Raw genomic sequence first — 16,297 nt, forward strand, 5'->3', positions numbered from 1 at the left:
GGGCTCCAAAACTACTTCCTAGGCACACGCACAGAAATAAAAAAAGCGTGTGTGTATGTGTATGTGTATATGAGTACTTGTTGCGTGGACGGGCTAGACACATTTCCTCCTCCCTTCATATTTATCACCACCCATCTACTCCTCGGTTCACCTCTTTGCCATTATGTCCTGCTCAGCGGAGACTCCCAACGACACCGCAGACCTCACCTCGAAAACTCAGACCCAGAACACGTCCCCGTCACCGTCCCCGATAGAGCCTCCCAATCCCCCTGCCACATTTCAGACATTCCCATCTAGTTTCGAACTGGCTGGGGGCTGCCATAGCAAGATGGACTATCTGGAACATCTTCCCTCCAACAGCTCAATCGGCCAATTTTCTTTTGCTCCCGCCACCCAAACGACCGTCGTCACGACCACTACCACAACAACTACCAACTTCCCTCCACTAGTCATGAAAGCACCTGGTTCTTCAAAACCTCTCGACCCCAATGTTTATCCTCTAGCGTCTACCCCGACTCCAGATTCCATAAGAGATATCCATTTTAAACTTGGGGATACGTCCATCATATTCAACGAGACAGAGGACTCGTTGGCTACTTTCGACAAGGTAAAAGTTTAATTTATTTATCTATTATTGACTCCTGCTCTGTCCATTTTTCATCAAGAAGACGACATCTGGGTCCGTGAAAATGTTCCAGCTGCTGACGCGTAGAACAGTTGAAAGAGCAGCGTGATAACTTGAAAGCTTCTAATGGTCTTATTCAATCCGTCTCCACATGCGACTCCCGCAAAACCACGCTACCTAGACGCTCACGTTTAGGACAAGATCCCCCCCATCAAACATCCCCCATCACATCAAGGTTAAGACGACGTCCAGTATCACCCATTTCTCTTCCGGAATCCTCCCATGTAATGAAGCGAACGCGTTCTTCTTCCGCCTCCCTTGGAACAAACTCCATCACTCGCCGTCGTAATGCTCAGTCACACCTGGACGCTGCTCGGCTTCACAAAGACGTTGGTTTGGCTACGCCAGAAACGGAGCACGGCAGCTTCAATATTGGTAACGATCAGAACAACCGTCGACAAATATGCAGCATAGGGTCCTTTGGTAAATCTGCCTTCGAACACTCCCCGACATCTTTGTCCCAAGAGAACCAAAATCTCCTCAGTCCTGTTCCCCAATCGTACAAAGAAAACGTCAGGTTTGTTGGTTCTCAGATCCAGAAATCACCGCTGTTTGAATGTCGGACGGGATCAAGTGCTGAGGAGTTCGCCTGTCAGTCGACGCTCGATAATCATAATCATAATATTAGTTATGAGAATAATTCAAAACCGGGTGATGATGCGGGACAGCCTCCCTTGAGACAAAGTCGCAGACACTGTTCGGCCGGAAATCCAACCTGGAGAGGGCCCCAAGCGCCTGCAAGACGTCTACTGCCAGTTGATAGTCTTGCTGCCCAAGACATGTGCCTTCCCAGCCCAAGTCTTTCTCCTGTCACAGCTATGAATGCTCAAAATCTCGATACATCTTTTGACTCTGTTGACGAGCAAGAGACTGACACGGATTCCAGTTTTGACCAACGTTCGAAGAAACAAAAGGCTGACTCTGACTTAAACCTCACCGTGGACCTTTTTCGGAAAGAGGAAGGCTATGGTGCGGCTCTGCCATCACCCTCTTTGTCGTTAATGGACATGCCTCTAATGTTGGATTACTTTGAGTCTGTCCCGGATAAGCTCAAAATGTACATGATGTACCAGTTGTTGCGAAGATGCCCGAAGCCTACATTACGCTTTGTCGCTGGAGTTGTTAATCCAGCTCTCAAATGCGATTTCTTGGCTCTCCTACCCCTGGAACTCAGTCTGAATATTGTAAAATATTTCGATGTTAAGACTATGTGTCGAGCTTCGCAAGTTTCGAAGAAATGGAGACACATCATCAACTCCGATGAAAAATCATGGAAGGAACTTTTTGAGTCGGATGGATATGTTTTGCCTCGAGGAGAACTACAGCGCGCCATCGAGGAAGGTTGGGGATGGCAGTGTCCGAACCCGGGTGACGATTATGAAAAGGATCTTCGTTGCTCTACCTCCCTTAAATCTGATAGCGAGAACTCGATCGAATCTACCTCATCCTTGGCATGGCTATCGTCTCGTAAGACGAGACAAGCCCTAAGTCCCCTGTCGGTAGAATCCCGACGACCAAAACGCAAAGCAGCAACCAGAGTCACCAGTCGGAAGCTTACAAAAAGGAAATCTGGAGTATCTGCTCAATCCAATCGTCTAGAACCTGTTAACTGGATGGATAATATGGTCGCTGCAGAGAGCCCCTATGCGGCTGCAAACGCAGCTGCACTAGCAGTTCCTTACCCGGATGTTGGACTTTCATCACTCCGAAGCTTGCACCTATACAAATCCCTCTACCAAAGGCACTACCTCATCCACAAAACATGGATGCGAAATGACATCAAACCGATGCACATTGCCTTCCGCGCCCATGATCGTCATGTCGTTACGTGCCTACAGTTTGATACAGACAAAATCCTCACCGGAAGCGATGATACCAACATTAATGTGTATGATACGAAAGCGGGGGCGTTGCGAGCAACCCTAGAGGGCCACGAGGGAGGCGTCTGGGCGCTAGAGTATCATGGTAACACGCTTGTTTCAGGATCAACTGATAGATCGGTGCGTGTCTGGGACATTGAATCTGCCGAATGCACGCAGATTTTCCAGGGACACACGTCTACTGTGAGATGTTTGCAGATATTAATGCCCGTCGCAATTGGTAAGCTGCCAGATGGATCGCCAAACATGATGCCAAAACAGCCATTGATTATCACTGGATCCCGCGATTCCAACCTACGACTTTGGAAACTTCCTCAACCAGGCGATCCCAAGTTTTTCCAAACGAGTCCCGACACTGAAAACCCGTACTTTATCCGTGCCCTAACTGGACACACCCATTCAGTCCGCGCCATAGCTGCTCACGGGGACACACTGGTTAGTGGCAGCTACGATTGTTCAGTGAGGGTGTGGAAAATATCCACCGGCGAGTCTGTACATCATCTACAAGGCCATAGCCAGAAAGTCTATAGCGTCGTCCTCGACCACAAAAGAAACCGCTGCATAAGCGGCTCCATGGATAGCATAGTTAAAGTCTGGTCACTCGACACCGGCGCAGTTATATATAACCTCGAAGGCCACTCGTCGCTCGTGGGGCTTCTAGATCTTCAACAGGATCGACTCGTGTCCGCAGCTGCCGATTCGACATTGAGGATCTGGGATCCAGAGACGGGGAAGTGCCAGAGCGTATTAGCCGCGCACACGGGTGCGATTACGTGTTTCCAGCATGATTATCAGAAGGTGATTTCTGGGTCGGATCGGACGTTGAAGATGTGGGATACGCGGACGGGCAAGTGTTTGAAGGATCTATTGACAGATCTTAGTGGAGTTTGGCAGGTTAGATTTAATGATCGCAGGTGTGTGGCTGCCGTGCAGAGGGATAGGTTGACATATATTGAGGTGTGTACTTTACCCCTCTCCCTTCCTGTCTTTGTATTTTTTCCTTCTCTTTTCTTTGAAGGTGATTTGTTTGTTTCATGCGCTAACTGTATTGAAACAATGCAGGTCCTTGACTTTGGTGCATCTCGCGACCGAGTTCCTAGTGAACGTCTCGGAAAGAGAATCGTTGTTGATAAAAATGGCGAAGAGATTGGGGATAATGAAGGTGGAGCTGAACGGGAGGGTTCGGATGACTAGACAAGACCTGACCTTCAATCTGTCTGTTTGTCACTGTCTTACGCTTCGAATTTATTGCGGCTTTTCTTTTTCCAAGGGGGAAACGCGTTTTATGTTATGCTTTCTCTTTTTCATTCTCATACCTACAGTCCAGTATATTCTACATTACATTCTGCGATTCATTATTGACCCCTTTCCTCTTGATCAATGGTTTCGTTTATTTTCCTTTTATCTTTTTCTTCTTTTTATTTTATTGAACATATTCATTACATCGTCTTTATTGTCTGTTGTCAGTCGCCGGTTAATCTTCCGAATCCATCATGATGTGGTATGATATTCTGCTTTCCGGACCACCCCATTTACACTTTCCGGACCATGGGGCATCTGGGATAGGAGGGAATGAGGTTCGGTTCTCTTTTTTCCCATTTTCCTTATTTTTCCCCCTTTCGTTGCTTGTGAGAGTAGTACATAGCGTGGATTTATCTTTTGCCCTCTAGTGTTTTTCCTCTTTTACTCTCACCTTCTCTGCAACAAAAAGGGGCATGTAGTACACGCGTCGGGTTGTGGAGGAAAAGCTTGTGGGGAAAGCTCCAGACCGGAAGACACGGAGTAGTGGAAATGTGTATATCATCTTATACAAAAGCCCTTTTGTTGATCGACATTGTCTCTATTTCTTTTCCGAAGGAGAGGAAGAATATGTTTGTGTTTATTTTATTGTTGCTTTTTTCAGCTTTTGTTTTTCTGGGATTATTGTATATCTACAGTGAGTGTGATGCTTTATTTTCTTCCCATGTTTCTCTTTTATTTCTTTCTTTTTTGTTTCCTTTTGCCGAGGCATGCAATGATACCTCTCTATGATATTGTGTTGTGGTAAGTGGCAAGTTTTTATGTTTTATTATTTGTTAATTTTGTTATTATTAAAAATATATATATTCTTCGTTGTTTTCTTTCTCCTTAGTTTCTCTTGTTATGAGGTGCTCTGAGAATTAAGCTCTCTCTTATGATAACTTCTTATGATTATATTGATCAAGTAGTATTTCCAACTTTCCGTTCTTGATCTTGTAGAGAATTATATACGTGTAATTCTGCATATACTATTTGCAAGGCTTTGGAAATGAGATCATGCCTCTTGTGGTTAAATATGCTTTCTAGTAAGTGTTATAGGTAATCAGTCCGATCATTCAGTGTGATAGAGTTTTAAAACATGTGCAGAACAGAGATCTTTACATTTATATAACTATATTACAAGAAAGGGACAGGCGAATAAGATATCTATTGTACAGAAATGAAAAGTCGGAGAGGGCAGGGCTAACTTTTAACAGAAGTATACGTAAGTATGCGTGCGGATTTGGCACATGAAGACCAGAAAGATAACATGATTCCCAAAACAACCAAAAAAGGCCCCGATTAAGCCAGCAAACCAGAGGGGATCTTAAAAATAAAGGTGATGTGGGTTAAGCAGATGGTTAAAATTATCCCGACTGCCTTCTTTCTACTCCAGTTCTTCCTCTTCTTTCCCCCATATACCTAAACATGTTGTTCTCCTCCAACCCGACCGCCCGGAGAACCGCCCACCGAATCGCATTAATCCCCAAATAACTTTCATACTCATTTGTCACCCGCGCCGAGCAGGCAATAATCTCCCCCAACGCCGGAACCCCCAACTCAACGCCGCCCTTCCCCACGTCTCGATCGGGCTGCACCTTGTGCAGAGTCCTCTCAGCGAGAGATGCGAGTTTTTGAATTTTGGCATCCGTGATACCGCGGGGGACGCGTTTTGAGTTGCCCTTGACGAGGACGGAGTCGGCCTTTGAGAGGATGACTTGGTGCGGGATTGCGGTGGAGCGGAGGAGGGAGAGGATGTCGCGGTCGCCGGGTTTTAAGCCGTGGTGGGAGTCGATGAGGACGAAGGTGCGCCGGAGTCTGGGTTGGTGTTGGTTAGCGGGAGATTTTTTTATTTTTTATTTTTTATTTTTTATTTTCTCTTTGTTGGGCATTCCCCTTTGAATGCAACAACAATATATAATTGAAGAAGAAAAAAATCTCACTGCTTCCTCTTCGTCAAATACTTAATAATCTCCTTCCCCCACTCCTCATGACTCCCCTTCCCGTATCCAGGCGTATCGACTAGGACAACCTGCGCCTCCCCGGCCTTCCTCCCGCCAACCCCATACGCATTGATCGTGTGCGTCCGCCCGATCTTCGACGACGTATAGCACACGTCCTGGTCCATCAGCGCATTCAGCAGCGAACTCTTGCCCACGTTCGATCTGCCCAGGAACACCACCTCGGGCACATTGGACATGGGTATGGTGCGGAATTCACTTGCGGTCCACATCTGTATGGGGGAGTGTTTGGAGGATTTGAAGAAGCTCTCGGCGTGCCATAGCTGTTGGCCGGAAGGGGGAGAGGTATCATAGTAGAAGGCGTACTCTTTTAGGGTTAGTTCGGAGGGTTCGGGGTATTTGATGATGTAGTCCGTTTTGGGTTGGTTGATTGTTTGTCTGAGGAAGGTTTTGGCTACGTTTGGGCCTGTGGATGTTGCGAGCTTTGAGGCGGCGAAGGCCATGGTTGTCTAGGTTTCCCTGGTGTTTATCTTTGGGCCTGTGGTATGTCTAGGGGGGGGGGGGGGGGGGGTATGCGGAGGTACCGGGGAATTCGGCATTGGGGAATACGTAGAGTATTTATGGGTTGGGATTTGTCAACTGGTTGTTATAGTTTCGATGCGTTGGAAGCTCAAAATTATGCCGATGAAGATGACCGGGTTATTGTTTTGCCGGGAAGCTCTCTTCAACCTTCGTCCGTAAGTTCTTGCTCAATTAGCGCGGTCTCAATTAGTGTATATTATATGATTTCTCATTGAATTATTAAGGTAACTTTCGTATTACCGTGTATTAAGGTTGTCACTATTAGATTGGGTAATCGCATAGAATTCCTCCCAACACCAAGTATTCAAACAGAGAGGCATATTTTGACATGCTGAGCAACCAGAATATGATCTTGGTGTCTGTTTATGTTGTTGCTGACCTAGCTTTTGTTTATACTGACACCAGACACAAACTGATTGCTTTGGTAAAGCAATCTGATTCGATCGTTGGGGTGAATTCAAAGAGTTGTTGGTAAGCCGTTCATGAAAGCTTATATGAGAAGGCTGGTTCTTTTTGGAATACTCTGCTGGTTCTTATATATATATTGAAGCCTATAGGCATTGACTGGTGCAGAATCAATAAGCCAGTAGAAAATAGGGAGCCAGGTTTGATAGTGATTCTATGGCTAGTATATGCTGTGCAGAACTGATTTGCTAGGCCCACCCCATTCATCTTATGATTATAGTCATCTATAATTTGAATTTTCAATCTCTTTTGTGGCTGACCTTCAAAGATCTTCTGTACAATTTTAGCATTTGTTGAGAGCTCTCCAGGCCGCTTTCGAGTACGCTCAATAAAGGTGTCCAATGAATGGATTGTAGTCAGTGCTAATACCATATTATTATCTTGCCAGGCAAGACAGAGAACATTCTCATTCTCAATGGCATGCAGAGTATTCCATGGAATAGCTGCCGTATGCTCTCTAAGTTCAGATAGAAGAGATGGAGCCTGATTTGGTCGAGTAGTTCCACAAGCACCATATCCCTTCTCACGTAGTAATTTGAATACAGCAATGGAGGTAAAGTAGTTGTCAAGGTAAACTGAGTAAGGAGTTACCTGCTGAATGACAGGAATTTCAGTGCTTATAGAGGATTCAATGGCGGGCTCAGCAGGCAGCTTAGTGGTCAATAAAGAGACCCATTGCTTGCTATTTCTTAGGTGTCTTCATATGGCCTGGAGAATCAATTAATTAGCTGGGCCATAAGATTTAATTCTTATATGGAGTATTACCACTGGGTTTGATAGGTTTTTTGGTGGATTCCATATTGGTTGGCAGCTTCAAACATGTTGAATTCTATACAACATCCCGCCAGCTCAAGGAGGAATCGCAAACCAAGTGACCAATTATCATCCATATAAACTTTGATGGGATCTTATTGGTTACTGAATGGCGCCGGTGCAAAATTCCATACACTAATTGAAATCACGCTAATTGAGCAAGAACTTACGGACGAGGTGTTATCAAGGCAAACACAGCAAACGAGACAAACAGAGCAAACGGCAACCTGCGCCGAATGCGGTCATTTCGCTCGTCTTTCCCTTCTTCTCAGTCAACAACACAACACTCACCACTCCTGGGATTCTCAACACCGCCCAACAGTCCCCGAACGGTACATTGTTGTCACATATCCCCGGCAGCTAGACGCCATGATAAACGCTGTACTGGTCTTTAATAACAGTGGTCAGCCTCGACTGACCAAATTCTACACCCAGCTTGTATAACAACCCACTATTCCCTAGCACCAAATTACATCGCTGTCAACTCAAATCATCCTAGATAATAACCTCCTCGTGTATTCAGCAATTACAAACTCAACTAACCCTTCTTTTGAAATCAGGACACACAAACCCAACAATCCCTCATCGCACAGATATACAACCTCGTCTCCCAACGCCCCTCATCAGCCTGCAACTTCCTCCCCCTCCCCCCTTTGCTCGCCGAAGGCGCCAGCTCCAACTCCTCCAACGGCTTCTCCGATGCCCCCACCCAAATCACCTACAGAACCTACGCCACCCTCTCCTTCATCCTAATCTCCACCTCCACCGAATCTCCCCTCGCCCTGATTGATCTGATCCAAGTCTTCGTCGAAGCGCTGGACCGCTTGTTCGAGAACGTATGCGAGCTGGATCTTATATTTGGTTTTGAGACGATGCATGCGGTGCTTGGCGAGATGGTCGTGGGCGGAGTTGTGGTGGAGACGAATCTTGAGCGGATTGTGCAAGGTGTTAAGAGTCAGGAGGGGTCAAAGGGGAAGCGGAAGGCCGTGGAGGCGGGGAGCACGGCAATTGGAAGGGGGGGGGTTCCAGGGCTGGGGGTGCCTTGGAGATGAGGTAGAGGAAGAAAGTATCATGGAGGAATCTTGCTTCGGTGATTTCTGTTTCCTTTTTAACATACCCATGGATGCCCTAATGGCATGGCATGGCATGTTTTCTGAGTCTGAGCTACGGATCTTCGGCGTTCGGGTGGTGATGTTTATAGAACCGAGGTCATGAGTGCATGTGAGAGACATTATACCCCCCCCTTCTTTTCCTATCTTCCTATAACTTTCATGGATGCTTTCTCCAAAGAGTCAAAGGCGTGTTAGGTGTGATTATTATGAGAATTACTCCCCACAGAGGCGGATAATTCTCTGATTCCAAATATGATCATCTCATCCTCTACGATCATGCTCCTTTTTATATTTTGTATGTACATCTAGTCCATATGTTGCTTCACACACACACACACACACACACACACACACACACACAGTGACTATTACATAATCCTACCTGTCATACCTAGTTACTCGCGGAAGTTCCATGTGATGGCCGGTTGAGTACGGTGTACATCGAATGTAGGTGGACAGAGACATATGGGAAGCGCCGGGCGCTGGCCCCGCACGGGAAAGGCTTGACTAGGTCGGGTAGCCCAAGGAATTAACATGGGCTCTTCGCTATTGAATTGCATTATGTGTTCCAGTAGTGTTTGATAGAGAGCACGTGCTAGAAACAAATCGCCAAATTGCCACGAACTCACCTGACCATTGAGTGAATGATGGATTTCCATCATGGGTATTCACTGGCCGATTGGGACTAGGCCATGTGGGTTCGTGGCAAATTTGGAGATTCATTTTAAACACGTCCTCCGCATTAAACACGACTGAACACATTTCAGCATAATAGTAATTATGTCGAGTTCCCGTTTCCCCCGATTGTTGTTGGCACTATGTACATGCCACGGTGGCACTAGTCCTGAATAGGAACAACAGCTTAGTTAGAAATATTCCATGTGATTAGGGCAACTTTCGCTTAAATCATTCTACGCTAAGCCCTTTTCAGTAATAATGCACATCCCAACATCCCTCAAAACCGCAACACACGATTTCCTTTTCTTCATCCCTCTTCTCCTTGTCCCCGCCAGCCAACGAAACCACGACAACCTCGACCAACGCCGATAACAATGGTAAGATTTCAAATTCCAATATGACATGTGAATGATTCCTCGAGCCTCTGCAATGTTTTGTTGATGACCTGAGTGTCTTCGACAGACAGAGCATGGCAAGCTCGATGAAGCCCAAAATTTCCGTTGTCCACCACCAGCCTCTCGTCGAGAATGGTTGTGGATGGCGATGACTTGGCTTGAGTAGTGAGCAGAGCAGAAATGCGAAGCCCATCGTCTCTGTAGAGTTCAAAAGAAGATACAGAATTTAGCTGAACAAGATTCGCTGATGTTCTTCTTTTTCTCAATGACAGCCTCCCAAAGGAAAGAAAGTCGCGGCCGCCCCCTTCCCCCAGGGAAAGGCTGGCTCTAAGAAGGCTCCCAAGGTATGTCAATTTCTTCTTCTTTTCCTCTCAGCCAAAGTAAAGTGTCCTCAGAACTATGTGTTCAAATCACTGACTCAAAAAATCTGCAGAACCCTCTTATCGAGAAGCGCCCCCGCAACTTCGGCATTGGCCAGGATATCCAACCGAAGCGTAACCTTTCGCGCATGGTGAAATGGCCTGAATACGTCCGTCTGCAGCGCCAAAAGAAAAATCTTGAACCTCCGCCTCAAGGTCCCCCCCGCGATCGCCCAATTCCAAAACACTTTGGACCGCAACACCGCCGCCCAAGCCTTCAAGCTTCTGAACAAATACCGCCCAGAATCCAAGGCTGAGAAGAAGGAGCGTCTCCTCAAGGAGGCCTCCGCCATCGAGGCCGGCAAGAAAAAAGAGGACGTCAGCAAGAAGCCATATGCTGTGAAGTACGGTCTTAACCACGTTGTCGGCCTCATTGAGAACAAGAAAGCTTCTCTCGTTCTCATTCCCAATGATGTTGATCCTATTGAACTCGTCGTCTTCCTTCCCGCCCTGTGCCGCAAGATGGGTGTTCCATATGCCATTATCAAGGGCAAGGCTAGACTCGGAACTGTCGTCCACAAGAAGGTAAAGACAAAGCTAATCGCCCTGGAACTTATCATTCTTAAAACTCTCCAAAAAAAATCATTATATTACCTATGATACTGATTTTTTTTTTTTTTTAAAAAAAAAAAAAAAACTATAGACTGCCGCCGTCCTTGCTCTGACCGAAGTCCGCTCTGAAGACAAAACTGAGCTCTCTAAGCTTATCTCCGCCATCAAGGAGGGATACAGCGATAAGTACGAGGAGAGCAAGCGCCACTGGGGTGGAGGTATCATGGGTGCCAAGGCCAATGCAAGACAGACCAAGAGACGCAAGGCTTCCGAGAACGCCATCAAGCTCTAAATCCTCTTTTCTTTAGCCCCATCGCCCATGGTTACGATCTTTGATTAAAAATGATAAAATCACTACAGAAAATTAATTCGGTTCGAAGTTAGTTTTGCATGGCGTTTCCTCCTTACCTCCATATCTTCTTCATTTCATTTCTTTTTTTTGGTCCTCTCTCTCCATGGTGATGGGGGAACTGGCCATGAAGGCACTATAGGTTAAACCGGGGAAGAAGAGGCAAAGGAACAACGAGCTGAATACCATCTTCTGAACCGAATGAACATTAACCCACGCATATCGGTCCTAACTCTCTCTTCTCTCTCTCCCTCTGGTCCTTTCTCTCTCCAATGATGTATGAATTAAGCATATACCCGTTGGGCGCATCTTCCCATTAAGCAAAATCAATTAACACGTGAACCTCATGATAATTCCTGTCATGACAGTCTTCCTCAAAGTATCTCCTGCGTAGCTATTTCTAGTGCCCTTCCGAGGTCAATCCATGGTTGGTAAAGCGATATCGTTCAAATCCCGAGCATCTATTTCAACTCAATATTCAGGTCTTTTTGAGCGCTCACATTACAACTATACAGAATTAGTTATTTTCAAGTATTTCCAACGGAGAGTAAATTGCCCAAAAATAATCATGTTCTCATTCGCTATATATCCAACTCTCGTATACATTATTATCCTCCCCTTGCCAAGCCATCACCCGCCCTCTCAACTCACACCAACAAAACACCCAAGATTCTATCATAAGAATTATAATGTAATGTCGATAGCAATACTACTCTCTTCCCCAAAGATGAAAACTGCAGGAGTTGGAGGTAGCCAACAAGGGTAAAGGGGGAAAGCAAGTCCAAAACGCGAACAGACGCGAACATTCAAATCTTGACAAAAATATTGTGAAGGAGGAGAATTGCTTGGCGGAGGACCTTAATGAGAGGAAGTTGAGAAGCAAAAGAAGGAAAATAGACCACCCAAGGAAAAAGGGATAAATCGACAAGGAAAAGAATCCTGGCATTAAAAAAAAAACCCCAAAAAAAAAGGAAAAGGGAAAAGAGAAAAAACTATTAACAAAAACCGCGAACAAAATCAGCCAAAACAAAACCGAAAAACAATCCCTCGTTCCATCCCATCAGAGCACAATGTGTAAGTGAGTGGTCGATAGCCCTGGGTTAGATTTTATATCAAAACATTTTTTTTTTTTTTTTTTTGATTTCATTGAATTATGGTTGTCCATTTTTAGGTCCTCCTACGCCTTCCTCCATGCCCCTGACGTTCCAGAGCCAGAAACAGAAACAAAAGGGAGAGAAAAAGAGCACTCAGGAAACTCGCAGTCAGAGTCAGCAAAAAGGATTTGAAAGAGAAAAAAAAATAATAACAAATAAAAGGATGCAGAAGAGATATAAAAATAAAAAGTTGATTTGGGGGTATTGACAATGTTCAACAGGACGAAGCGTAGGAGGGAAAGAGAGAGACAAAAGGAAATAAATGAAAAAAAAGGAGGCAAAGGAAGATATATAAGAACAAACAAATGAAAAATGAAAAATGACAATGACAATCGTTAAAGAGGAGAGCGATGAACAGCAAGAGTTAAGAAAGGGCTATATATATAGGGGATGACTAGCCGACGGGAAACGGATTATTATCTCTCTTCCCACACTGTGGAACGGACTATGTTGGCGCCGGTCGAGAAAGTCCTTGCCGTGCCTAAAGACATCAAAATAAACGCACAGTTAACCGATATCCGTTATAAAGTTAATTTTTAGAAAGAAACATCGCGCCCGAACAGACACGACGGATGATCTAAAGAAAAATATCACAAAAAAATAAATAAATTAAAAAAAAATACCTTCATCTGCTCAATCCTCGCCTTCAACTGACTCGTAACCTCCGCGGCCCTCTTCCAATTCTCAGCCGGCTCGCCTTGCGATATCGACGCGGACGCAGTCGTTAACCCATCTCCGCTCGACCCTGTCCGCCCACCAGCAGACATCCTCGCCGGACTAGTCCTGCCAGACGTATACGATGAACCAATAGGGGGGCTAAGTTTTCTGCGTCCCGCATACCCACCACCACTTAGACCAGGCGATTCGAGACCGTTAGTGTTCTCCTTTTCCTCACTGGGGCTGGCAGACATGTAACTCTTAGGTCGTGCGCTGTCGAAGCGGGAGCCGAAATGTAGACCGGACCGCGAGGGCGGGCCGTTCATATTACTGTTATTATTATTATTATTGTTGTTGTTGTTATGCCCATTCCCGTTGTCCTGGTATATACCGCCATCTCCAATTCCCATATTCAGGCCCATATCTGGAAGAGTAGTAGAAGCTGGCGGACTTGAAGCGCTGGCCCGCACAGCGCGGAGACAATTCCCTCTTCAACCTGTCGATTTCCCTCTGCTGTTTCTGCACATTCTGCTCCGCCGCCTCTGCGTCGCTACGTGCTCGAACCAGCTGTGTCTCCTTGGCTTTGATACTCAACACATCTCTCGTGTGGTCTTCTATAAGCTGTGCATTTTGATTTTGGAGCTCGTTGATCTCGGACATAAGTTTCGTTCGCTCGGATTGTAGATTCTCTACCATCCGCGAATACCGCTCCTTTTCTAAGCGGAGTTCTTCCAATTCAGCGCGTTCGATCGCAGACATGCCGGCGCTTACTGACACCGGGGGGGCGTATGATGGTGCAGACTCGGAACTTGCAGGTGCTGTTCGTCCAAGTGAACGGCCCGCAAGGCCCCGATTACCCATGCCAAACTTAGGTCCTGGAGTCGGAGCGGCGGCGGCGGCAGCAGCAGCAGCAGGGGAGGGATTTTCTTCAAAAGGTGGTGAGACAACTCTTCGCGGAGATGCAGGTGCACCCCCGGGCCCCGCGAGCTTTCTTCGAAGTTTAAGCCCAGATCCAGGTGTTGTCATGCCTCCGGCCTTGGGAAGGCCAAGTTTTGAAGGAATTGCCTTTTTCGCTGTAGTTGGCACTGGGGCGGGTTCTTCTACGGGAGCCGCAGCGGGAACCGGTTTCTTGACTGCGCCCCGCGGGTCTCTTGGCAATGGGTTTCTTTGCTCCTGCTCCTGGAACACTTAAACCCTTGGGAGGGCCAACGATGGGTTTTGGGCGCTCCTTGGCTTTAACCTCTGCTGTATCGAAGAATTCCTTTATTTTTGATTTTCGGATGTCGTCCAGGCCATCTAGGTAGGGACTCATTGCCCTTTCGCCTATGATCTTCATCAAAGTTCCCAGGATCTCAGCACCACCGGACCGAGTGGCTTCGCTAGATTCCGTCAGTAGCCTTGTAGAGGCATCCGCTATCGACTTGGTTTCTGGCTTTGACGGAACATCCCTTGTTGTTCTGAGGCAGCGGATCAAAAACTTCAAGGTCTCCTGCTTGACTTGTGGGTTTTTGTGTTTTAAGAACTCTATTATTTCTTCAAGACAATCTGAAAGGCTAGTTGAAGCGAAGACTGCATCCAATGCAAGACCAAGGGCATCCGCAACTGATTGTTTTTTCTCTTTCAGGCGTTCCAGGATAGGTGCTAGAATAGCAGGCTTGTACTTGGCGAAACTTTTGCGTAATCCCTTAGCAAGAGCTTCTATAGTGTTAGCAGCGACAGTCACAACAGCGACGTTCGCATCCTTCATGCATTTCGCCAGCGCACGTATTATTTCGTCAAATTGCCCGTCCTTGATCCTGGGAACGTTCGCAGCGGCGAAGAGGGCATCGAGCGCTTCTTTACGGTCCTTCCATTTCGACGACGCTAGCTTCTCGTGGAGATCCTTGGGCGCCTGAGCCAACACGTCAACTGGCTCTGCAAGATCAAACACATCAACTTCTGCCTCCATTTCGTCTTCTCCTCCATCTCCCGCACCTGCATCCCCATCCCCATCACCTGGTTGGCTGCTCGCTGCTGCCATCACTTCTTGCTGTGCTCGTGTAAATCGTTCCTGTTTCGGTGAAGGTTCCTGCTTAACAGCTTCGAACAGCTTTTCTAAATCTTGTTGTTGCACTGGTTTTAAATCCCCCCAGAACAACGGTTTCATAGCGTCTTTGAGCCATCTGTAGAGTTCCACGGTTAAATTTTGCGCCTCTGCTCGAACATTCTTATCTGCATGAGCAAAAACCTTTGGTAGGGCTTTCAAAACTGGCTTTGAGTCGACGATCTTGCAACCGTAGTTGTGAAATACGGCTGTCAATGCGGCGAGAGTTGGTGCGATTACCTTAGGTAACTTGTGGGAGAGGGCGGGGATGAGATCTTCGACGACTGAATCCGGCCTATCAAGTTCAATACAGAGCAGTATAGCCTCTAATGCGCTGGCTTTAGCTGCAGGGCGAGTCGACGGTAATCCCTTTTCAGTAATAGCGGGAATTGTGGTTCCCCGAGTCCTGGTTATTTTTTTCATCCAACGTCAATATACCGATTCGTATATAGAAATGTTCCATCCAATCCCCACATCATCATAATCAATACATGGAACATATGCATACCTTGTGCATCCCTGAACACCAGAATATTTTAGAAAGGCGCAGTACGCATTCAGGCCTTCCTGTTGCGCAGCTACGTTTGCATCTGCAACGGCCCCCTTCCATAATCCCGGATCTTGTAAGAACGGTCGAAACACGGGGTCCGATTCATCTGGTGACTTCTCGAACTGTTTTGTTGCATCTTCATAACCACTTTTTCTAACTTTCCAATTCTATTTCCAGATCAGGTCAGCATCAACCCAAACAAGCGGGGGATAGTCGCGCGGGGGCAAGGTGTAGGAGTCTAGGACATCGCAGCGCCGACCTTGTGAGCGAATCTATCTGGTAGAGGCAAAGAGCTAAAGTCTTCTTCCTGTTCAGCCATTTCGTGTGCGAGGGTGTAATCGCGATGGTCTCCCTAAGAAGGTCAGTTACTTAGCGCCGTTATTCCTAGGTGAAACCCCCTGTGTGTGTGTGTCTTGCGTACTCCCAATAATGATGCCCAACCGCCCACGGGTGATGGAGAGGCCACGCAGCAAACAACACTGAAACAGAAACAGAAAATGAACAGAGGTGGCTATGACGGGTTAAACACACCTTATTAAAGGACCAGCAGCAAGAAAGAAAAAAGCGATCGGACGAAAGTCGCGGGTTGGATTGGGTTGGGTTTGGTGTGGGTGGTGGTCTAGGAATATGCACGGTCCTTTGTTGAGGGCAAACGCAATATGAGATAAGCTATCTCGAGGGAAC

At 46.6% G+C, this 16,297-nt stretch overlaps 5 protein-coding genes across 5 annotated transcripts; 3 read left to right on the forward strand and 2 right to left on the reverse strand.

Annotated features, from left to right (window-relative positions):
* Positions 1–163: 163 nt before the first annotated feature.
* On the forward strand, positions 164–3,759 carry PADG_04845 (uncharacterized protein; the record flags this gene model as incomplete). The annotated part of the gene is made up of 3 exons (XM_010761858.1): positions 164–607; positions 718–3,522; positions 3,628–3,759. The coding sequence occupies 3 exons, from the start codon at positions 164–166 to the stop codon at positions 3,757–3,759; spliced, it is 3,381 nt and encodes a 1,126-aa protein (XP_010760160.1).
* A 1,451-nt stretch (positions 3,760–5,210) lies between these two features.
* On the reverse strand, positions 5,211–6,307 carry PADG_04846 (ribosome biogenesis GTP-binding protein YsxC; the record flags this gene model as incomplete). Its single annotated transcript, XM_010762104.1, has 2 exons — positions 5,211–5,661; positions 5,787–6,307. The coding sequence occupies 2 exons, from the start codon at positions 6,305–6,307 to the stop codon at positions 5,211–5,213; spliced, it is 972 nt and encodes a 323-aa protein (XP_010760406.1).
* A 1,444-nt stretch (positions 6,308–7,751) lies between these two features.
* Positions 7,752–8,716, forward strand: PADG_04847 (uncharacterized protein; the record flags this gene model as incomplete). Its single annotated transcript, XM_010762105.1, has 2 exons — positions 7,752–8,102; positions 8,225–8,716. The coding sequence occupies 2 exons, from the start codon at positions 7,752–7,754 to the stop codon at positions 8,714–8,716; spliced, it is 843 nt and encodes a 280-aa protein (XP_010760407.1).
* Positions 8,717–10,195: 1,479 nt separating this feature from the next.
* Positions 10,196–11,112, forward strand: PADG_04848 (60S ribosomal protein L8-B; the record flags this gene model as incomplete). The annotated part of the gene is made up of 3 exons (XM_010761859.1): positions 10,196–10,378; positions 10,425–10,793; positions 10,912–11,112. The coding sequence occupies 3 exons, from the start codon at positions 10,196–10,198 to the stop codon at positions 11,110–11,112; spliced, it is 753 nt and encodes a 250-aa protein (XP_010760161.1).
* A 1,656-nt stretch (positions 11,113–12,768) lies between these two features.
* Positions 12,769–15,932, reverse strand: PADG_11835 (uncharacterized protein; the record flags this gene model as incomplete). The annotated part of the gene is made up of 6 exons (XM_010762252.1): positions 12,769–12,804; positions 12,947–13,310; positions 13,372–14,159; positions 14,191–15,469; positions 15,572–15,780; positions 15,873–15,932. 6 exons carry the CDS (start codon positions 15,930–15,932, stop codon positions 12,769–12,771), a joined length of 2,736 nt encoding a protein of 911 aa, XP_010760554.1.
* Between the last annotated feature and the right edge of the window lie 365 nt (positions 15,933–16,297).

This window comes from Paracoccidioides brasiliensis (genome assembly GCF_000150735.1).
Source record: "Paracoccidioides brasiliensis Pb18 unplaced genomic scaffold supercont2.5, whole genome shotgun sequence".
NCBI classification, from domain to species: Eukaryota; Fungi; Ascomycota; class Eurotiomycetes; order Onygenales; family Ajellomycetaceae; genus Paracoccidioides; species Paracoccidioides brasiliensis.